The sequence below is a fragment of the Sminthopsis crassicaudata genome, chromosome 3, assembly GCF_048593235.1.
Source record: "Sminthopsis crassicaudata isolate SCR6 chromosome 3, ASM4859323v1, whole genome shotgun sequence".
Taxonomy (NCBI): domain Eukaryota; kingdom Metazoa; phylum Chordata; class Mammalia; order Dasyuromorphia; family Dasyuridae; genus Sminthopsis; species Sminthopsis crassicaudata.
In genome coordinates this window covers 255,913,205-255,938,236 of record NC_133619.1, presented here as the reverse complement: position 1 = coordinate 255,938,236, position 25,032 = coordinate 255,913,205, and the positions used below count along the sequence as shown (strand labels likewise).

Genomic DNA, 25,032 nt, shown 5'->3' with positions numbered 1-25,032 from the left:
AAGACAGTTCTTGTTTTGCTTCACTTTATCAAACCTATTCTGAACAAGTCTATCTCTATTCTTTTATAAAGTAGCCACTTCATAGTAAGAGGAACACAGATTTAAAACTTGAAAGTATTTCAGAAGCCATCTAATCCAACTTCTTTATTTTTCAGATAAGGAAACTGTGGCCCAAGAATGTTAAAAGATTTGTCAAAGGTCACATAGGCAATTTCAGAGATAGGATTTAAATCCACATCTTTTGATTACAGAACCTGCTATTTCCTTTACAAATTCCTTTTGTGTATTCTCTTTCTAAGACATAACAGGAAAAATATTGTGTAAAGAGTTGTGAATTTGGAGCTAGAGGAATGGGTTTGAATTCCAGCTCTAATGTTTAACTCCCTGTGTGTCATTTGCTATTTAAGTTTCAGTTCTCTTGTCTTTAAAGAGATGACACTGAATAATGTCTAAAGTTCTTTTAGGTCTAAAACTTACAAGCTTCTCAGATAGCTGGTCTTGGCTTTCCCCCCAGTTCCCTTGGTAAACTATGGTAGTTCACTTTTGCCCTGGATCTCTTTTTTCTTATTGATATATATTTATTAGGCACTACTATGTGTTGAAGCATTGGGAATACAAAGGACAAAAGACAGTGTCTGACCTCAAGTAACTTGTCATTTATGGGGGAAATAATATGCAAACAACTATGTATGGGCAAGTTGCATACAGGTTAAATAGGAATAAATACAGGTTAAATAGGACTTCTTGTAGAAGGTTGGATTTTAGCTTGGACTTGAAGTCTCTTATGTGGGGGGTGGGGGTGGGGAGAGATGAGGAAGTATTCCATGGATGAGAAACAGCAGGAAAAAATGAAAATGAAAATCTCTAAAATGGCAAGATTTGATCATCTTCCAGCTCTAGCCTCCAATGTTCTTGTGTTTAAATAAATCAAACTGTGAGTGGCTTAGAAATTTAAAAAAAAAAAAAATTACTTCTAGGGAGAAGTTAGGAAATAATTATTCCCAAGGAAAAAATATTGAAATGAATGATTGAGTTATTCATATATCTACCACTTATATATTTTTATTATTAAATGTATTAATAAATTTGCCTATTATGTTTGCCATACAAAAATAATTAAGACAGGAATTCTGTCCTCAGAGAGTTCGATACTAGAGATATAATTGCTTCATGGTCTCATTAAAAAAAAAAAAAAAAGCAGAAATATTTGATTGATAAACATTTTAAAAAGCATTTGCCATGTGTTTAAATTATATAATCTGCTGAAATGACATCATCATTTTTGCACTTACGATTCCTACTTCTCAATTATCTTTTTTTTTTTTTTTTCTAATATGGGATTTAGTCAGCAACTTTGGCTAATCTTTTCTCTTTGTACACTAGGTGGCCTCTTGTGCTATCAAATATTTTCTAAGTATTTAGAGCAGGTGAATTAATCTTATTGGTTTACTGGTGGTATATGATAGTCAGACAGTAGCCCTTTTAAAGACAAAAGCTAGGAACTGCAATAAACCTCATACAATTTTTTTCTGTCCTGAGCAAATAGAAGTCTAGGACCTGATATTTAAAACTACAATGAGTGAGGTAAGTAATTTCTCTATTTAGTTTGGGGATAGTGAATTTAGGGAGAAGAAACAATTATGAATAGAAGCAAACAGTTTAAGCAGATATCCAAAGCTTAGGACTGATAGACTAAAAACATTTTTGATTATTTAATTTAACAAATTGAAGTTATTTATACTTAAAATATAATAATAGTTAAATGCTCAATCTTTGAATTTTTTTTGAAGAGAATAGGAATAATCCTTGAGGTTTTTTTTTTGTTTTTTTTGTTTTTTTGCTATAAACTTGAAATTTTTGAAATAACTTTAGGTTTTAGAAATCTAAATAATGCCCAGAGATTTCCTCCTCCCCAATGCATATTTGTGTTGCTATCAAGACTATTCCATGTCTTTATTCTTATTGCCTTAAGAATATCAATAAATAGGCAGTTTCTCCTGTATACAAAAAAAAGCCATTAAAGAACACGTGGAAATACACTTTATTCAGCTGGGATTCACTGATATGGATAAAAGTGGAGAATTTTATTGTCCAAAAGATAACTATGCTTCAGCATTGTACAAGGAACGGAAATGTAAATAGTGTCTGATATAAAAAACTGTAATGAAGATCTTTCTGTGTGTGGGTAGTAGTTGGGAGAAGGAAAAGAAGATCTCTATAATTAAAAATAACTTCTATTAAGTACTTTTTAACTGAAACTTGTATAGTAGCAAGCTGGTACAAAAATGAATGTGTTCTTTTTAGGCAATGCAGATTCTAGGATATAAAATATCAAAATCAGCTATATGAGCTATTTTCATATCATTTAAAGAATCATATATTCACAGTATTTAAGAAATTTCTTTAAAATGTCACATACATTTCATTAATTAGTTGTTTGAATTTCATCTTAGTAACCTCCAACTTCCTCTTTCTCCTACCTCAATAATTCTCTTTTCAAAAATCCCCTCTGCCAACCCCAGACTTGTGTTCTCTTTAAATTTTATGGTCCATAGAATAAAGTTTTCAAAACTTTATCTTTGCATTCAGAATCTTTTTTTCCCCTAATGAATGTTTAATCAGGCCAAATCTCTATTAATTTCCTTTTGCTCATTCACTCTGCTAGCTACTATTTTAAAAAATAATTTTTAGCATTTTAATGGAGATAAAAAAATCAGAATTTAGATATTTCTGTACCATCCTCCTTCCTGCTGCCCAAATCTCCATCTTAATTGACCCTGCTTCTAACATTTATTTGGCTTCATACCAAATAAATGCAAATATATAGGTATGGGATTCTCCTTAATGGATGATTTCCAAATTCCTGTCAGGACATTCAGAGACAAATCCATCTGTTTAAAAAGTTCAATAAACTTGCAGAACAATGTCTTTTAAATAGACAACTAGATAAATTTGAAATGGTTTCCTTTAGTTCAATTAAATAGGAATCCTATTTTCAACAACTCAACAGAGTTTTAATTTTTTAAGTGACTTGGTACTGACAGCAAAGGAATAGCTTCATATATTGACAATGAACTGATTATGGCACTACTGCCCTTTTACTACTGTGCATTATGAAACAATTTAATTAAAAATAGGGCTCAGGAAGCCAGAACCAGGAATTACTAAGCTTATTATGACAATAATGATGTTTCATCTTTAAATAGTGATTTTAAAAGTATATGGATATTCATATACCACTTGATCTTCAAGACAACTCATAGAACAGTAAAAACTCAGAGTTTAAAGGGGATCTCAAACCATCTACACAATTCAGTATAATAGACAATCATTTATTGATTGTCTACTATGTGCAAGACAATGTTATTTGTCCTTCAGTCTTTATTCAAAGATTCCAAGTCTTCAAAATTGTCTCTAAGCAGTCTACCCTACTTTTGGATAACTATATTATTTTTGCTTTAATAAAGCAACATTTTTTCATTGTTACTTTTACCAAAGCATCCAAGTTTTGTCCTTTGAGGTTAATAGATAAAACCAGTCATGAAAACCCTTAAAACTTTTGATGACAGATTTACTGGTCTCCATCCAGCATTGCTTAAGGGGACCTGATTTCCAATAGCTCTTCAAAAGATTTCCCAATATTTTCTTTTTACAATATGATGAATATAAGATAGAAATTCAGAGATCTTTTAATTTATTTTCTCTTATTGATGATTTGGAAGATTTTAAAAATATACTTAATTTTCAAGGTGATTTATCAATCACCTAATATGTGACAAGCATTGTGCTAAGTGCTGGAATACAAAATGTAGAAGAAAGATTTTATGCCTTTGAGGAGCATTATAATAGCAGTAGGAAACATGAAAAAAAAACTGAATAGGATAGGGTATCTACATGATGGTATGGCAAAAAAAGAAGTCCAGAACATCAGAAGAAGGTCACAGAATAGAATGAAGGAATGTACATAGCTGAATTGAGGGCAGGGGATGCTTAAAATGAGAAAACTCTTCAGGAAAGAGGATTTTCCAGAATGAAAAGGTTGCTGGAGCATGGTAGCAAGGCAGACTCCAAGCTGAAAAGGCTTTTGAAAACTTTCAGAAAATGTTTGGAAAAGTCTTTAACATTTTTCTCTTCAGCAAACACCAGTGCATTATTGGTGAAAATATGAATTGGTCTAACAATCTTAGAAAGAAATTTGGAATTATGTGAACAAAGTTACAAATATTCTATATAAATGTGCATGTATGGACTCAAATCTTTAGAGGTCAGTGATAGAAAGGATCCATGTACTCCAAAATATTTATACCAACCTTTTTTTTGAGTAGTAAACAACTGGAAAAATCAGCTGTAGAATTCCTAAACAGGCTATGCTATATGAATGTGCTGCTACTCACAATGAATGTTGAGAAGCATAGGACTTATATGAATTTCCTCTGCACAGTAAACACTAATGTATTCTTATTGCCTCTTGAATCAAATTTAAATTCCAATATTAAAGTTCTCAAGCTCTGCTAGGTTTTGTTTATTTAATCTGTTCCACTAATCACCTTTATTGTCTTCTAACCAGTACAATGTTATTTTGATAATTGTTACTATAGAATAAAGTCAGATGATTTTTTCCCAAGATTTTTTTCTTCAAATTCTCATCTTTTAATTTATCCAAATGAATTTTGTTATTATTTTGTCTAGGTCTACAAAGTAATGTACATAGTGCCATAATTTTTAATCATATATGTAATTACATTATTTTAATTAGGTTATATCACATTATTATATCACATTTTATGGTAAATAATAGATCAGCAAAGCCCAGTCATGATCTATATGATAGTAATAACTCTCAAGTTCTTTGTGTTTTATTTCCATGAAGATGAATTTGTAGCTGTATTAATATAATTCCATAGTATGTTATTATAGATAAATTTCCAGATATTTTATGCATTGTGTAATGTAATATAAATGGAATTTCTTTTTATCCCTCTGTTGTACATACAGAAAGGTTGATTATTTTGTGATTTTATTTTATATGCTTCTTCTCTGATAAAGTTAATGTTTTTTAGGGTTTTTTAAGTTGAATTTTTGGGATTCTCTATTATTATACCTTCCATGAATGACAATATTTTTGTTTTTACTTTGCCTAAATTTACTCCCTCAGTTTCTCAATCTTGTCTTCTTGCTTTAGCTACTATGTCTAATCTCATCTCTCATTAGAAGTCCTTGAGAATTTTTTTGCTATAAATACAGAATATTTATAGGTCTTGCTTTTAAGATTGACACATTTACCAAATCAAAGGAAAAACAATTTATTCTTACATTTTTTGGGTATTTATAACACATGTATACTACATTTTTGGGGAAACTTTTCTGATATATTAATATGATTTTTGCTATTTTTATATAAAGTTATTTTATATATATATATGCACATATAACTATAATGAAAATATTAAATATAATGAAATATATATATCTTGTTTATATATGGTTTAGACTGTAAGTTCTGGAGAAAAGAGACATTTTTCTTTTCTTTTTTCTTTCCTTCTTTTTGTTCCCCCCTCTCTCTCTCTTTTCTGTCTGTCTCTCTCTTTCTCTTTTTTCTCCCTCTCTCTGTCTCTCTCTCTTTTTTTCTGTATTCTCAACATATAACATAGCTTCTGGCACAAAGTAGGTACTTAAAATTGTTAGCTGATTTGATTTGACTATTTCCTGGCATAAGTCCAATCAGGCCATCATACAGAATCTTCTTAACATGTTAACTGTAGTCTCTCATAATATTTTATCCAATATTTTTGTAACGATATTCATTGTAAAGTTTCATAGTTATCTTTCCATGACTTATGTCTCCATAACTTGGTTATCATGTTCATATTTGTTTCATAGAAGACATTTGGTAGGGTGCTTTTTTGTCTACTTTTTCAAACATTTTATATAAAATTGGATTTAATTTTGTTTTATTTGCTCATTTTTCCAACTTAACTCTTGACTTTGGAATTTGTTAGAGCTAGTCTCAACTTCTGTTGTGTGTGTATTTCTTTAAATTACATTTCTTTTTGTAAATGTGATATGATGGACTTGAGTTTCTGTCTATTATGTTTTTTTGTTGCTTCTATAGCTTGGTATGGGGCCTGTAGGTTTTCATTGCTTCCAAAGTGGTATGATATTAGAAGAGGTCTGTTTATTGTTTTTGGGATCCTCTGCTGATTTTCACACTAGTAGGGTCCTTGTTCCTTGTGACCATGATTATTCCTCCTCACCCTGGAACTGTGTGACTCCTTCAGTATCACTGGTCCTTTAAATCCATTCCGTCCTGTAAAACCTTCACAAAACTTGCCCCAGGCATAAAGTCCCTGCTAAGTTGGATGTTAAACTGGACCCCCGTTGTTTGTTTTTTTCTCTATTGCCAGAGATCACATTTCTTAATGTAATTTCTAGATTGTTTTGTTGTATTCCTTTTTTTTTTTTTTTTGCCTGAGGCAGTTGGGGTTAAGTGACTTGCCCAGGATCATACAGCTAGGAAGTGTTGACAGATTTTAACTCAGATACTCTTGACCTCCAAGCTAGTGCTGTATACATTGCACCACCTAGCTGCCCCTGCTGTATTCTTTTGATGCCTTTTCTGTATCTGAGAATGTGCTTGTTTTTTTAACTTGTGTCTGACTCTTGGTGACCCCATTAGAGGTTTTCAGGGCACTGAAGTGATTTGCCATTTCCTTCTCCAGTGAGTGTGTGCTCCTACTCCCTTAACTATTGCTCAGATTTAGTTGGACTAAAACTGCTAGGCAGAATTTCTCTCTCTGGATGATTAGCTCAACTACTGGACACTATGATCAATGGGGAGGAAAAAAGAACAAAAGTTATTCCTCCATCCTCCTACCAGGAGGTGAAGAATTACTTTCTTTCTAATTACTGGTCCTGCCTCAGGTCATCTGAACTATATCATTTGTCTCTTGCTATTAGCTATGTATAACCCTGCTAGGTTATAAGGTTGTGGCCAATTTGAGAGAAAGATAGTTAGAGAAACAAAGACAGAGATAGAGACACAGAGAGAGATAGAGACAGGAAGACAGCAATAGAAAGAAGTAGACAGATTGAGAAAGAGAGAGAGACTGAAAAACAGTGAGAGAGACTGGAGAAGAGACAATGAGGAGGAAAGCAAGAAGAGAGTTTTCACACTTCCTAAAAGAACAGCCAGGTGTTGATAGCTTGATAACACATTAAAATCTTATTACCTGTGATTAAGTCCTGTAACTCAATAAATTGAGATGAGGTGGATGTAACCAAATCTTCCCCTTCTTCCCTTCTACTCTTACATGTGAAAAGAAGAAGAGAGTTCAGAATATGATAGTCCAGGAGGCAAAAGTTAATGCTATAATTTATAAGCAAGAATAATTTATCTAGCAAAATTAAATATAGTCCCAAAGGAGAACCTGGATCTTTAATTAAATAGATTTCCAAATACTCCTGATGAATATATCTAAGAATATATCTAAACCAGTATATAATTTGAAATGAAAACAAAGAAGTCAAGAGAAATATAGAAGAGTAATTAGCAGGGACTACACAATGAGCAGGTAGGTAGCACAAGTGATAGTGTGCCAGGTTTGGTATTAGGGACACTTATCTTTGGATGATTCAAATCTGGTTTCAGACCTAACTAGCTCTATGACCCTGGATGAGTAACTTAGCCCTGTTTTTTTCCCCTCAGTTTCCTGATCTGGAAAGTGAGATTAAAAATAAAATGGCAAACACCTCTAATATTTTTGCCAAGAAAATTCCAAACAGGGTCATGAAGAGTCAGAGGAAAAATGACTCAACAACAACATATGATGAGAAAGTATTTCTATACCAAAAAAGAAAGAAGTAAGTGCCTCCTCTGAATACTAATTTTTTTCAAAGGTGATAGAGGGGAATAATTAAGGCAGAAAACTGGGATAAGTTTTGCTTTGTTTTGAAAAGAAAAGAAAAGGAATACACTATTATGGAAGAAAGAAGAAGGTATGAGGATGGAACTTGCTTTCTCATATAACAGTGTTGTGATATGGGAGCCATCTGCCAGTGGCTGCTGGATGTCTAACTCAGACCTGTAGAATGGATCTCTTCATGTGAGAGGATGATGATGATACAAGGAGAATGAGAGGCAGTTGACATTCTCTGACCTCTCTCCTCTTCCCTCTTGCCTCCAATTTATTTCATTCCCAACCCACAAGCTGTACCTGGTTCAGTAAAGGCTGCTTTGCAACTTCTTCAAGTGTTATGAGTCACAGCTGTGGAGGCTATCAGAGAATTGGCCTGCCCCTTCACTTAGGCATGGTCTTTAACATAATAGGGATGATCAAGAAGCAGAATGGGACAGGCAGAGAAGGCTACACACGAATCTTACTTTCATTTGAATCAGGTAACAGAGGATTGAACACACACACAAACACAAACACAAATATAAAAATACATACTTAAAAAGAGTTTGATATAAGAATATACTACCCTTATCTGAAAATCAGTCAGGCATGGAAATAGAAATGGGAGAAAGTGATAAAGAAGTAGAATAAATTTTGAGAAAGATAAACAAAAAAAAATCTTTTTTTAAGGTTGGAGTGTTAGGAAGGTAAAAAAGAAAGAAAAGGTAAAAGTCCATGCTTGGGAATTGGGAGAGGGGAAGAGAAGAATAATGGAATGGAGGTACATTATATTAAATATAAACCCCTACTGTGAAATACCTCATTCTCTCCCAACAGTCTCTTTCCTTTAATTATCAGAATTTCTATATTTTTTGTCTATTTTGACAATTTCTTTGGGATAGTCTCTCTCTCTTTGCAATCATGCTATAAGGCTAAATTCCTAGGAAGACAATGAGGGGAAAAGTGTAAAAGGGTAGGATGGAGGAAAATACACAATTAAAAATATAAATGATGTATGATCTATCTAATGAAATGGGGGGGATATTAGCTTAATGAATTAGAAAAGGCCAACATGATGTTTATGTGAAACATACTTGAAAAAAAGATGTGCACTGAGAAAAATCAAGGAGTGGAGAAAATTTTATTATGTTTCAGTCAACTAAAAATAAAGTAGGGATAGCTAGACAGAAATTTGATTAACAGCTAAATAGGAAAACTACACAGTATTCAAATATACAATAGACAATGAATTAATATTAACACACTAATAGCATAGTATGTAATATGTAAAAGAAAAGTTCATCAAACTTCCAGAAGAAATGAATTGAGAAAGTATAATAGGAAATTTAAATTTATTCTATTTCAAATCTAGGCAAATTTAACCAAAATTTTTTTTAATAAACTAGAGAGAAAAGGACATGAATAAAATTTTTGAAATTTAAATATAATAGATATCTGGCAATTATTGAATGAGAACCAAAAGGAATTGCCACCTTTCCAATTTCTCAGACTCATAAGCCAGTTAGTTTATTTTTTTTCTCACTTGCTCTCACTTTCTTCCAATACCCAATCTTTTGTTAAAGCTTATCAACTTTACCCTTGCAACATTTTTCATATATATCTCCTTCTACCCTCTGATATTACCTGCACTCTGGTATAAGCCTTCATGCCGAAGTAATATGTTTATGTATTAAATACTTTAAAATATTGAAGTAGACTGCTGAGTTTTAATCACTTTTTCTTCCTGATCCAGTTGCTTCAATCTAGGGAGACTTCTTATTGACTTTGCTCACACTGAGATATAATTAATAAGCTTGCATAAAATATTAAGTGCTACATAACCACATTATTTTGGATAAATAAGCTTACTTAGTGTTTTCATAATGGTTCAATCAGAAGCTATGTCTTGTTCTAAAATATGAACATTTTTCCCCTCACTTTGTATGTTTACAAATATTATCTGAATTTAAATTTCAACTACTCTGAAAGGAACCTCACTTGATATTTAACTCTTAGTCAGCTTGCTAAATAGAATTGTATAGAAAAGAGAAAGAATAGGTAAGCAAATTATTACTATTGTGACCTACTACTCTTGAAAAATTATGACTATTTCCAAAGTGTGTGTGTGTGTGAATATATATATATATATATATATATATATATATATATATATATATATATATATATATATATATATATATATATATATATATATATATATACATATATTATACCCATCCCATGTGTAATTATTTATTTTGTGTATTATAATACATAACACCTTGCCTTTTAAAGCACAGTAGCAGCTATTCTAGGGCATATATGGCATTTTATTCTAAATGACTTTTGTGTCTGAGCAATCTAGAGCACCTGAACAGATTCTACAGGTTTCACTTCTCTCACCAGTGAAAAAACTCTACCAATTGTGGTCAGCATCTTTTATCTAACTTGTAGTATTAGTGAGTTTTATGAGTCACAAAACATGTTATTTGCCCAGGTTGTATAAGAAATCTGAGATAGAGTGTGTAAAGATTCATGTTATTTATGTGTATGTATATACACATAATATATAATATAGTTATATTTTTGCATAGCTATCTGTTTACACATTAAATTTACATGTATATAAAATTACATGTAGATATGTATTTATTGGTATGTATGTATGTGCACTGTAGGGTGTATTCATGAAATATTACCTCTGGTATGAGAGCTATTTGCTACTTTTGGTAACTATATGATTCATCAAACTCATCTGAGAGTAAAGCTGAAGACTGTACAATTCTATGTCAAAATACTACTTGCAATTGGTCTAGTTTAGAGGGTTGTTTTCTCACTAGACCACAGCAGCAGTGGGATTTGATTGTTCCCTGGATATCTGAGTAGCCTTTTTTTTAGGGATCACATGACTCACCTTCCATTATGAGGAAGGTAGATAAGACACCTTAAAATTATCTACTACTCAGTGCTAGCCAGCTTATAGCTGGTAGGGATCTAATTTTGTTGGATCAAAGCACACAAAAATGTCCAAAACCTTTTGCAAATATGATTCCACTCACCACTGGCACATGGAACGTGCACACATTTAAGGAAAACATAAGATACAGTAGATCTGATAGATGAACAATTTTTGTTGTGAGAGTATTTAGCAGGTATCACTTCTAAACAGCAGTTTTCTAGTTAGCAAATGAAGACCAACTTACTAAAGTTGGAGCTGGATATATATATATATATATATATATAATCTTTTTTTTTTTTCTGGAGTGATCACAGCAAAGAGGAATGCCAAGAAGTTGGCATAAAATTTGCAATTAAAACTAATCTAGAGAGGATTCTGGGAAGATGGCACAGTAGATCAGAAAATCCCAAACTTCAGATTTCCCTCATAAATAAAACAAAATTGTGCTTCAGGGCAAACAGACTGGTGGAAAAACAAAGATGAATTGGGGTAGAATGAGTTGGCACCTCCTGGGAACACCAGAGAAGCCCTAAGGAAAACCCTATGACAGAGGTTTGGCTAGTACAAAGTATAAATACCTCCAAACTAGCTTTACTGAACTGGCAAGTGTAGAGCCCTTGGGCTATCTGGATTCCGAGTTTACTTCAGTTTCAACAACAGAAATTTTCACCTGGCACAGAGTGGGAATGAATTAGGAGTCAGGGATCTGAGTCTCGGAAGATTGAGGGAACCTCTGTTAAAAGGGAACATTAGGTCCAAGAATATTAGGTCCAACTGTGCTGTAGAAATATGGCCCTGGGCAAAAAGGAACCAGCATATTAGATAAGTGCAAAAGCAGTGTATCAGATTTGTGGGTACTTACAGGAAGGTAGAGTTCTTGGTTTTAGGTTCCAAGCTAGAGGGGAGAACTGAAGTAAAGCCAGAGGCATTATACCCTTCTCCCCTCATTACTGGTGATTACACTAATAAATTCTTATGATTAAAAATATGATCAGGCAAAAGAGAAAGAATCCAATTATAGAAAGTTACTATGGCAATAGGAAGATGGGATTCATCTTCAGAGAATGAAACTGATTTTTTAAAGCCTCTTCTATCCCAAAGAGTAGAATTACCCGCCCAAATGGTTTACCTACCAACATTAAATAGTTACCTGCCCAAAAAGAATTCATAGACTTCAAAAAAGACTTAAAAAAACCAAATGAGAAAGATTGAGGAAAAACAACATGTTTATGTTTTATACATAGAAATATAAACCATACGTTTAAGATTATCATTAATAGTTGGGTAATTCAAAAAAAGACTGGAGTAGAGCTGAGTATGATGGGATTCTAAAAAGCAAAATTGTGTAGGAAAAGGTAAAAACTGTAATTATACTATACACATGATATACCAGAGCAAGAACTAACACAGAGGAATTAGATGGGGGAGAAGGGTGGTAGTTTTGAAATTCTACTCACATGAGGAATGAGTTAAAGAGGAAATAATATAAATATATACCAAGATGAGTATAGCATCCTCCAAAGTCTATAAAGAAATAGGGGGAGGGAATAGGATAAGACAGGGTATTTAGAAGGGTGTCTAGAGTAACTAAAGTGGAATAAATTGTCTGGATTAATGGGAAAAGGATAAAGATGGAAAAGTTGAGAGGAGAGGATATGATAGAGATTCTTGGGGGTAGAGTGAGGGGTGAAGTAGGGGCACTGGAGGTTGGGTGGATGATATGGAGGTTAAGTAATATCAAGACAAATTAGAGGGCAGAGGTAAAGTAGAAGAGTTAGGGATGAAAACAAGAGATAATTATATATATATATATATATTTATATATATGCATATACTTTTACATATAAAATATATATATATATGGAAACACAAATATATTCATGCTAAATTATAGCCTGATTGGGAGAAGTAGAAGGAAGAAAGGGGGGAAAATCATAAATTAAAAAGTGTACAGGTGAGAACAAAAGAAATCCTAAAGCAAAAACAGGATGGACAGTTCTGAATACAATGTGTTATATTGTTATATACACTTTCTTGAAATGGAAATTTATTGTTACACATTTTAACTCTTTTCTTATATACTGCTGTGCACATAATAATTAAAAAAAATTTCTTCTTCCTCTCTATTTTCTACTTGTTGCAAGAGAATGAGTTGCAAGCAGTTGGTTGAGGGAAAAAGTAAAACAACCTATCAACAATACAAACAAATACTGTTAAAGACTTCATAGTATTGTTTAAGTATAATATCATTGTTACATGTCTGGTGTGGAGCCTATATTGTTTAACTGGTATTGATAATGTCAAAAGATTGGCAGAGATTGAAGACATGATAAAGTAGAGATGATGGAAGGGGCAATCTATTGCAGAAGACAGAATGGCATGAGATTTCTTGTACTAGTAAAGGGATTGGTAAGGAGTAAGGTCACTTCATCATGTAAAATAAGTAGAGAAGAAAATAGTTGTAGAAGGTACCAATAAAAAATAGTGGTAGAAGGCAGTGACAGAAGATGAGGAAGAAGAAAAAGAGGAAGTTCACCGGCTTGTTTTCTTCAAAATCTTCTGCTGAATGAAGGGAAGGGGAACAATGGGAAGGTTAAGGAGGGAAAGGCTTGCAAGAGCCAATAGTGGATAGTGAAATAATGATAAAGAAATATAGTAGGATTGTCTAGCAGCAGTGAGGATCCTGTTGGGATTATGTAACACAAATTTTTAGTAGACCCAGTCAGAAAAAAATTGTGTCATTTTTCTCTGTTCATTCAGCAAGCATATATTTAGGAGTAAAGCTGGTGAATGGTGGGAGAGGCAATGAAGCCTGAGGCTTGACTGAGTTTAGTCAATGATAAAAAGGGGAGAGAAGAGGTCATTGTAGAGTTGAATTTATTCACCAAAGATTCAAGGTAAGGAGAAAATTAGTTGTCAACATATTACAGAGCGTGGTGAGGATGGAGAGTAGTGTTTTGTTAGGAAAATAAGTATGAGGTAGATTGGGTGGCTTATAGTGCAGAATCAGCACAAAAAAACAATGTTAGCAATGCACACATAGAGAATTGTTTTTATTTGCATTTTTCTAATTAGTAATGGTTAGGAACATTTTATTCAAGTGGCTATGGATAGCCTACATTTCTTCCCTTGAGAACATAGAATCTGTGATGCAGTAAGTATATGCTTATAATAATACATAATAATAATTTTGGATTTACCTAATGGAAATTTATTCTATTCTTTTTATGTCTGCAGCAAAAGGGTTCTGAGGCAACCAATGAAAAGGAGAAATCTTCTGGTGAGAATGGTAAGACAATACAAACACCCACACATACCGGCAATATAGAGAGCACTAGGTTGATTGATCACAGGAAGATATTGGTCTAAATATTATCTCTGACACTTATTAGCTGTATGTCTTTATCTCTTAACCTTCCTACATATCTTAGGGAATGAAGCCCCCAAGAATAATTTACTAAGTCACAGATGAGTTGTGATCTATTTTGGTTTGAGGATTTCCCATAAAAACACAGATTCTTTTATGCATTTGAAAATATATGTTTATGTATATATATATATATATATAATATGATACAATACACCTATATGTAAAACATGTAATATAATATTTAATATGTATATTCACAATTCATTATATATTATGAACACATACATATATGTACATTAATATCAAGTCAGAACTCTCGCAACATATAGTTTTAGTGCCTTGGGAATTACATCATTTACATCACTTCCCAAAATCACAGAATCAGTATGTCTCAGATGCAAGACTTGAAGCTGGGTATCTCTGAATTCTAGATCAACTCACTATTTACCACTCTATGTACTCCACTGAGTCTCTCCCTTCTCCCCAGTGTGTGTGTGTGTGTGTGTGTGTGTGTGTGTGTGTGTGTGTGTAAGAAATCATTTATAAATATAAGAACATTTTACCTCTGAGGGTTTCCTTTGTTTGGGATATTTGTAAGTTAATTAGTTTATTTCCTTTCCCTTCTCTCATACCCCCCCCCTTCCTTTCCACCTAGGAATACTTTAATAAATATTTCTCTGTTTTTGAATTTCCATCCTTTTCATTTGATGATTAAACTTAGCTTTTTGGAATATTTAGTTTGGGGTTATAGCTTGAATTACTTTGTTTTTGGAATTTATTTCATGTTTATTTTTTATTTCTCATTATTATGGAATACTTCTAGTTTATTCTAATTGCTTTTTTTTTTCTTTTTTTGATACTTGAAGATCTCTTCTCTTCCAAATCTGCTTGCCTCTCTGAATTATTCTGCTATCTTGAATTTGCATTAGCATTTGTGGTTTGGATGGCTACTATCTTGGGTACTAGGGTAGTAATACACATCTAATTTCCCTTATAAATATGAAGTGAACTGTCTATGAAATACATACACTTCAGCACAGAGAACAATGGTAATGAAGTAATGAGAAAAAATACATTGCTTAGGCTGCTCACTCTTCTGCTTTCTACCCAAGTGGAGTCTTTCCAAAACTTAACTCTTGATTACCAGGATTAACTCTCTCTTAGGATGATGATGTCTTTTCTATTTCTAGACCTCATAATTTTTGATGCTACTTCTAAACTCAATTCCCTGTCTGTTTTAATCATGGTTTTCTGGAATGTCTTTCCTTCCTTAATTGTACCTTTAGCTCTCCCAAAATTCTGGATATGGTGTCTTTTGGTCAAATTGCTCCGCTATCAGATGGTGTCTAAATTGGTGCATGTTTGAAGAGAAAGAAATACTCTCTTCCCACTTCTAAAGAAATTCCCTCTAAGGGTCTAGATTCTTCCTTAACTTCTTGTTCCTGCTAGAGCTGCCTTGACCTTCTGAGATGGCTGAATGACTCCTTGCCTATACAGATTAACTACTTAAAACTTTCAGAGATATTATGGTAAATCTTTTTTCTTGTTAAAAAAAATAATTCCATCATTGGAAACATAATTCTATTTAATTCTATCAGAGAAGGGTGCTCATTATTTGAAAAGGAATCACTGGTGATGACACCTTCTTAATATATAAACACCTCATCATCTGTAATTCTATCAAGTGACTAAATTAACTGAAATGAGGGATTTATATTTAGAAATCATCCCACTTCTTGTATTGTGTGGTACTGACTACTCTAGTCCACTGACTGCAGAATAGATATGTTATGTTTCACCCCTTTCCCAGCATTCTTTGATACTCTTAAGGACACTGGGTAGTGTCTGTCAATAGCTCTAGTGCCTGTTGATGATGTTTCAAACATAGGGGATGTTCACCTGTACACTAAGCAGCTATTTCTGGGAAGGAGAAAGGGTTTTGTTCATAGGTTAGTTCAATTTTTACAGAGCATGGTCCTAAGTCCTAACAGCTCTCCCATGTATTCTAACAGAAATGTTCTGCAGCAAATTGGAAATTTAGAGACAGAGCTCAAGAAAGACATGAAAGTTAGAAATGAGATGGGTATTGTGTATAGGGAAGAAGTTAAGTCCATGAAAGTTGAGTACTTAAAGAGAAGTGTAGAAGGCGAAGAGGATTTCATATTTGATCCAGTTGGTGACAGGGAGTCACATGGTATGACATGATCACCCATGCTTTTAGGAAAATCACTTTGACAGATGACTAGAGGATGGATTATAGTGGGGAGAGGCTTGAGGTAGGCTGACCCACCAATAGGTTATTGCAATAGTCCAAAAATAATGATAAGGAGCATGAAGGAGGTAGAGAGAAAATGTGGAAATAGCAATGGGAATGTAGGAGTATTCCAACTCTTCTGACTCACCCAGTTAGCTAAAGGCAGTGAGTATAACCTGTATTGTGAAGAGTGGCAAGGAAAACTGTGAAATCAGGAAGGATAAAGGTTTCAGTGATTGCTAGAAGATGGAAGAAGTGTGAGAGGAAAAGATTTAAGATAATGAAAATTTTGTTCTTTTCATATAGATGAATCTGTTTTATAAGTAGGAAGAATGCTACAAAAAAGTTGTGAATAGAAACCCATGAAGGAGAGAGTGTATAGAAGAAAAGAGGTGAATTAATAGTGTCAAAATTGCAGGAAGATCAAGAAGAATGAATCCTGAGGGTGGGAAAAAAATTGGATTTAGCAATAAAGAGATCATGGATGATTCTTTTAGAGAACAGCACATTTTTTTCTCTTTTTAGCTTTTTATTTTCAAAATATATGCATTGATAGTTTTCAACACCGACCCTTGCAAAACTTTTGTACCAAATTTTTCTCCCTCCTTTCCTCCACCCTTTCCCTTACTTAACACCAAGTAATCCAATATATGTTAAACACATGCAATTCTTCTATACACATTTCCACATTTGTCATGCTGCACAAGAAAAATCATATTAAAAAAGAAAGAAAATGATAAAGAAAAAAAGCAAGCAAACAACAAAAAGGTGAAAATACTATGTTGTGTTCTACATTCAGCCCCATAGTCCTCTCTCTGGATGCAGATGACTACTCTCTAAGATTACAAATTGATAAACAGTTGCTGATCTGTTTTTGAAGGTGGAATTTCCTTATTAGGAGTTTCCCATAGCAGTGAAATCACAAATTCAGATAACAAAAGAAGCCTTTCTAAAATCTTGAAATGAAGAAGAGAGTTTGATAAAGGAATCAAATAGAAAAAATATCTGAGAATGTCAGCTGGAAGATGTTATTGAAATCATGGAAAGGAGAATAGTAATAGTTTACATTTACATAATATTTTAAAGTTTGCAAAATACTTCATGTATATAGCACCAGATGACACTCTTAACTCTTCCTTCCCTTTGGATAAATAGGGCAAAGTTAAGCCTTTGAGACTAATGCTCATGGGCCTAGCAACACCATGGCTTCAATTGGTTCATTCTTCCAGGGGAAATCCAATTGAAGATTGAGTCCAAGACTTAAGGTTATTATTATATTACTCCCAGGTAGAGTTAACTTTTATGAGTTGATTGTTAAATTTTCAGTGTGTGCAATTACACTTCAAAAATCAGCAAGTACTACAAATCAGGGTTTGAATTACTGCTTTTTTTGATTGTGCAATTTGAATTTACAGAAGACATGAAAAAAATTCTGGAATTTAGTTACTATGATTTCAGAGACTAGTTCTGAAATGAAACTAGAAAAGGCAAAAAAAAATGCAAGGACAATTTTTATCAAGAATCTACCTTATAAATTAACTCAGGAAGAACTCAAGGAAGTATTTGAAGATGATATAGAGTGTAGACTGATCTACACCAAAGATGAGACATGAAAAGGAATTTCCCTCATTGAATTTAAGAAGCAATTTAAGGCCTTACAAGAGAAATAGGGAACTGAGATTAATGATTGGATATCATTCTGTACTACACAGGAGAGAAAATTCAAGGACAAGAATAATCTTGCCTACAGTGCCACAGAAGAAAGTATCTGAAAAGTGTTTAAGAAAGCAATATCAATCAGCTTGCACCCAAACAACCAATGCCAACCAAAAGGATTTGTATTTATTTAATTTGCCTCTGTGGAAGATGCAAAAGAAGCTTTGAATTCTTATGACAATATTGAAATTGAAGAGGAATCAAATTAGAGTTAATGCAGCTGCAAGGATGTAATCCTACAAAACTATTCACTAAAGGTTTGTCTGAAGACATAACAAAAAAAAAAAATGAAAGATTCATTTCATAGTTGAATTGGTTCTAGGATAATCACAGGGATGGAGACTTGTCTAAACAGTACAGTTCTATGGATTTTAATTCATAAGAAGATGCTAAATAGTCATGGAAGACCCAGGAGATAGATGGAAACAAATTAACTCTAGTTTGGGTCAAATTCAGTGACTTTGGAGACCATGGTGACAGTGGTGGGCAAAAAAGTGGTAAATGAGGCAAAGAGGGTGATGGTGGCAGAGATCAAGGAAACTTTGTAGAGTAATTTTTAACAAGCCCAAGGAGACAATTCAGAAATAAAGAAAACAAAATTTGAATAACTTCCCCCTCTTTATTTTTACCCTTGCTCTTTGAATGAACCATGGAAATTTTATACTGTCATTTAATCTTTGACAAAACATTCTGAGGACATTCTAAAACAAACATTAAGTTTAGAAAACTTGGACAAATCTGCATAACATTTCAAGGAAGAGAGCTTATTGGTTTTGACTGTATGCATGTTCCCTATAAACATTTTTTTAATAAACAAATGATGCAGGAATTAGTGTTTTTCTCTATAGGTTGTCTTGAATTTACACTTTTATATCCCATGTACAAAATCACTTTTTTCTTATAAAAATTATAATTAGAAAAAAGAACAAAATAAAATTGAAAGAAAATGTGTCATTTTATCGCAACCGCTGACTGCCAAATGTTGTAGATGCAACTCTAAAACTAATACTCTCTATTCAGGTTCAATGTTGGGACAAAATGAGGCACTTATGAGTCACTGAACATTTAGCAAAGGAAGAGGTTTGCTTTGTCCTAACACAACAAGAATATGCAACAAAAATATACAATAAGGATACAGTGACAGCTAGCTTCTCTGGACATGGTCCCCCTTATCTCCTGGAAATGTTTCTAATTAGTCAATCATTACGGAATAGTAACTATAATTTCAGAGGCATTGAATCCATGTGGCTTGGGTTTTTTTAATTGTTCCTGGGCCAGAAAGTTGCACCATAGTTTCTTTATATAAGTTGTGTGTGGGGAGGAAGCTATGTCAGGATAAAGAGAGGTACTTCAGGGAAATTCAATGCTACTATAGGTGATATTATTGTGATGACTTGCTGACAGCAAGGGTGGAGCAGTAAGTGTCTACCTGGTGCTCAGAGAAGAAAAGGGACTGTCATTCAAACACCTCTCTTAAGATAAAGATTATATATTTCCTTTTCCATATGGCTTCCAGAGATGGGGAGGTCCGGGCTAGTGGCAATTTTTTGTGATCCATGATTACCAGTAATTACTCAGAATGTATCATCTTCACTAATCCTGATATTTCTGATGCTGTTATTGCTCATAGTCATCTCTTTACACTGATCTACTATGAACAGCACAGATTTGGTATAACAAATCACATAGATCTGATAATTGGGAATTTAGACTTAGTCTTTTTAAAGGTGAGTGTAAGAAAAACCTCCAGATGTTTCTGATCTTTCTTCTACATCACTCATTTCTTCTGGATATTCACTCCCTCCTCTTTTTTGTTTGTTTTTGCTATGTTTGTTAGATTTTAGTGATTGTATAAAGCTTCTTGAATCCTGGCAATCGAGATTAATCAGTGATGGATTTAAAATCATTTAAGGGGTGAGAATTCTTCTAAAAGAACTTAAGGACCTTACTAACTATCAGAGGATAGATTCTTGTAGAAGAAGTAGCTTAATTCCTTGTTCTAATTAGGCTAGATTTTCTATAAAATGTATTAAAATCATCCTCAAGACTTCATTGGTCCTAGGTATTAAAAAGTCAGGCTTTTAATATCACTTTCTAGGTGTGTTTACTGAAGACAAAATAGCAGTAACTCCTTTAACTTTACCCTTGAATTTACAAATGTCATTTTTTGCAAATATGTTTTGCATTTGTGCCTCTTTTCTTTCTTTCATCAACAACCTATTAAAGGTTCTTATTCTTTCTTTTATTTTAAACTGTTTGTTGAGATCCAACCTTCTTGGTTTTGTTTAGCACTAATTTCTACCTTAATCTACTTTTCCTTAACCTACTCTCTTTCACTTATCCCCTCTCCCTGTTAACTTTGTACAGTCTTATCTCACTTAATTCTAATTCACTTCATGTCATGGTCCTTTTCCAGAACAAAAGACAAAGCTCACATGAGAGTGAGGTTCAAGTCTTGTCTACTCCTTTCAACCCTTCCTCTTTGTTTCCACTTCTGCACTCCAATTATGTGATATTATTTTCCTTATCTTTCTTCTCATTTTCTTTCACTCCCCCTTGTGTGTTCCATTTCCTCTCCCTTTCAATTTTTTTTTTTTACTATCATCAAATCATAACAAACCACTCCCAAGACCTCTGTCTCTGATTACTTCTATGTCCCGTGATGATGAGAGGATTCTAAGGGGATACATTATTTTCCCATTTTAGAATGTAAGTAGTTTATCCTTGCTTAGTCCCTTATGATTATTTTTCTTCTCATCTTTACCTTTCAATGCTTTTCTTGACTTTTGAGTTTGCATTTTAAATTTTCTATGGGATTCTTTTCTCCAGAAATGTTTAGAAGTTTGTTTCATAAACAATACATTTTTTCTTTCATAAGTCCAAGCTCAATTATATATAACTGTATACACAAATAATGAGGGAAAGGAAAGGGGGAACCCTGTTTGTCGGTACATAGATAGTAAGATAATCCCATGAGGCCCAGTGTCCCCTGTAAATTCATTTACAGGTCTGAAAATCTAGATTTATAAATAAAAGGTTTATTGTAGAAATTTGGAAGTAAAGTTCAGTTAGAAAGACGCCAGGTCGGAAGGTGGCCACTGGGGCGGGCAGGAATCCTTACATGGTCAGAAGGATACCATGTGTTGTCGGGGAGGGCTTCTACAAAGAGGGAGCTCCGGTTGGCTCTTTTATACTTAAAAGATGACGGGCGGTACCCCCAAGTTCTTGGTGGGCTTTTTATTTAGCTCAGATCAGGTGAGGGCTGGGGGAAGCTGAGCAGATAGTGGGGCTGGGCCTGGATATTCAAAAGGGTGCTTTTGACCAGGATTTGTGAATCAAGGTCAGCCATGCAGGTAGGGCAGTCAGAGAGGAATCTTAAAGGGACCTCAACCTCTATCACGCATACAATATCAGTTTCCAAGTTCACCTCTCTTTCATAATGGGGCTTTCAAGACTTGTATGATCTTGGTCTATACTTGATACTTTCATTTCTTCTTTCTGGATGCATGCAGTATTCTTTTCTTCTAAATGGAAACTCTTGATGTTAGCTATAATATTCCTGGGACTTTTTATTTTAGGATTTTTTTCATGAAGTGACTAATGCATTCTTTCTATTTTCATTGTGCCTTTTGATTCTAAGAGATTTGGGAAACTTTTGGAAGCAGTGTCTTGAAATTTAATGTCTAGTTTGGCTCCCTCTCTTTTTGGTTATAGTTTTCACATAGTCTAATAATTCTTAAATAGTGTCTCTTTTCTCTGTTTTTTTTCCCCCCCTGAGGAAATTGGGATTAAGTGACTTGCCCTGGGTCTCACATATAGGAAGTGTTAAGTGTCTGAGATCACATTTGAACTCAGGTTATCCTGACTTCAAGTCTGGTGCTCTATCCATTGTACCACCTAGTTGCCTTTCTCTGTTTTTTTTTTTTTTTTTTTTTTTTTTTAAGATCATTTGTTTTCAGTATGAGGTACTTCATATCTTTTCTATTTTCAGCATTTTTATTATAATATAATTTTTTTTTATTGTATAATGAGTCATTAAGACCTATCTAGTCCATTGTGATTTTCAGAACATTTGTTTTTTTAAGGCAGCATTTGTGTGGCTGAGGTTTTATAACTTGTATTCCAAAATATTGATTCTTTTCCCAATTCTTTTATCAATTTCATTTCCCTATTTTCTTTAACATTCTCATTTGATTTTAATTTTAATTTTGGTTTATTCTAATTTTTTACATCTAATCCTTTTAATTTAATTCAGCCCATTTAATATTTGTAATTTCCCTTTCTGTCATGTTAGTCAATCTGCCAGGTGTTAGTTGATTCCTCATAATTGTTTTAATGTTCATTTCTCTAATCATTGGGGATTTAGAATATTTTTTCATATGATTATAGATAGAGTTTGTTGGGGATATCCAGGCTTATTATGTATGAGACAAAGCACAGGTGAAATAAAATAATTTACTCAATTTTCTAAAATAAAAAGTAAAAGTATCTTAAATCACTGAGAGATCTCTGTCTCTCAGTGGACAAAAACTCTTAGGTGAGATTAGAGTTCTGCCAGTTGGTATAGCCAGAGTACTTAGTTATATTATCAGAGTTAGGTCTTGGGGGCTTTTGAAACAATAGAGAAGTTTTAGACTTGAAAAGGCTTCAGTAAAGTTATAGAAAGTTTGATTGGTGATAGTTCAAATCTACTGAAGGTTTAAGTGGTGCTACTTAACATTGATTCAGTTCTTTTGAAAGTTAAGTAGGGGTACTTAGCTTGAGTTCAGTTCTATAGAAAACTTGGTTAATGTCAGCAGAACTCTATGGAAAGGTTAATTAGTGGTACTTAACAGAAGTGGGGTTGGTTTCTAGGGCAAGATAGGATTAAGGTCAAGGTGACTGACTTCTGATCTTCCCGTATCACTTTGATTTTTTCTTCTGAATATAGCTATTCATTTCCTTTGACCATTTATCAATTGGGGAATAATTAATTTTTTATAAATTTGTCTCAGTTTCCTATATGTTTAAAGAATGATGCCTTTATTAGAGAAACTTTTTTTTAATTCCTCCTTCACTCAATTTTCTGCCTTCTTTCTAATCTAATCACTGGGTTTGTTTGTATAAAATTTTTTTAATTTCATGTAATCAGTTATCTTTTTAATTCCCATGATACTCTTTGTTTAGTCATAAATTCATCCTTTATCCATAGATCTGACAGGTAACATTTCCAGTGCTTATGATATCACTTTTTTATGTCTAAATCATGTACCCATTTTAATTTTATCTTGGTATATATTGTGAGATATTGGTCTGCATCTAATTTTTGCCAAACTGCTTTCCAGTTTTCCCAGGACTTTTGTCAAGTAGTGAGTTCTCCCAAAAGCTTGGATTTTTGGATTGATCAAACAATAGATTACTATGGTCATTCATTACTGTATAATATTCCCCACTCTATTTCTTGACCAGTACTGATTGTTTTCATTATTCACAGGTTCTGCCAGGCTGCTTTTCTTCACATTTTTTCCCCCTTACCTTTTGTTTTTCCAACTGAATTTTGTTATTGTTTTTTTTTTTTTTTTCCCTAGCTCTATCAAATATTTTTTGATAGTTTGGCACTAAATAAAAAAAACTAATTTTAATATAATTTTTAAAAAATTTTATTGTTTTGGTTCAGTTTACCCATGAACAATTAACATTTTCCCCAATTGTTTGGATTTCACTTTATTTGTGTGAATAATGTTTTAATCGTGTTCATATAGTTCTTGGGTTTATTTTGGTAGGAAGACTCCCAAGTTTTTTACATTTTCTGCAACTATTTCAAATGGAGTTTCTCTTTTTAATCTGTCGATTAAAGTATTTAGTCAAACATATAAGACAAACTAAATGTTCCTTAGGAGTTCTCAGAATATAAAAGCACTGACTATTATAAAAACAGAAATACATGAAATAACATAAAGAGGAAAAATATGAAATATAATAATTTTATACCCAGGTATTACTTCTTGAGTGTATCCTCTCATCTTTGTACTAATAATACAGAGCCTGTTTTTTGATTATGATCAAAAGTATTCCCCTGAATTTCATCTTGCTTTCCAAATTGGTCTTGGCTTTGGGGTCTGCCTTCATCTTCTTTTCAATTATTTTCTTGTTTGTTTTCTTGAGACAGATGGACAAAAGAAGATTCAAGAGGAATTTCAAATCGACATGGATGCGCCAGAGACAGAACGTGCAGCTGTGACAATACAGTCTCAATTTAGAAAATTCCAGAAGAAAAAGGCAGGGTCTCAGTCTTAGTGTTAAGTGTTTCCTCACAATTAATGATAATGAATAGAATTCTACAATCAACCGACAAAAAATTCATACATGAACAAATAAATTAATCAGCAAAACTCTCCAAACAGCATTACACATTACACATCTGAATTACAAAGACGAAATGCATGCACACAAGTTATTGATATTTATAGACTGTAGGAAAATGTAAGATAATATTTAAATGAATGAAGCTATTTGTTTATCTCTAGTTCTATCTCTTCTGTTACTAACAACTTTACTTGATGTTAAAATAAAATAAATAAAAAAAGTGTCTCTCTTCATTTGCTGTTTTACATTAATACAGCAAGATCTCTCCCCAATAATTCAGATATTTAAGATAAAAGGGCTTGCTTTATTAGATTTTTCTTTTGCTGAAAAAAGGGATGCTTAGAATAGGGGTAATGTGATTGGTCTGCCTAATGTTCCATTTCCATGTACATATGTTGTTCCATTGTATTAGAACAGGATGTAGATCTCAGACTGCCTTGAAAGATTAAGTAAACTCTTTCCTAGGAGAAGAGAGTTTGATAGCAACAAGGAA

General features: G+C 33.1%; 1 protein-coding gene across 1 annotated transcript; it reads left to right on the top strand.

Moving 5' to 3' along the window:
• The first annotated feature begins 1,479 nt into the window (after nucleotides 1–1,479).
• Nucleotides 1,480–24,709, top strand: PCP4 (Purkinje cell protein 4). Its single transcript, XM_074297329.1, has 3 exons — nucleotides 1,480–1,584; nucleotides 14,092–14,143; nucleotides 24,343–24,709. Exons 1-3 carry the CDS (start codon nucleotides 1,576–1,578, stop codon nucleotides 24,468–24,470), a joined length of 189 nt encoding a protein of 62 aa, XP_074153430.1. The 5' UTR covers nucleotides 1,480–1,575; the 3' UTR covers nucleotides 24,471–24,709.
• The last annotated feature ends 323 nt before the right edge of the window (nucleotides 24,710–25,032 follow it).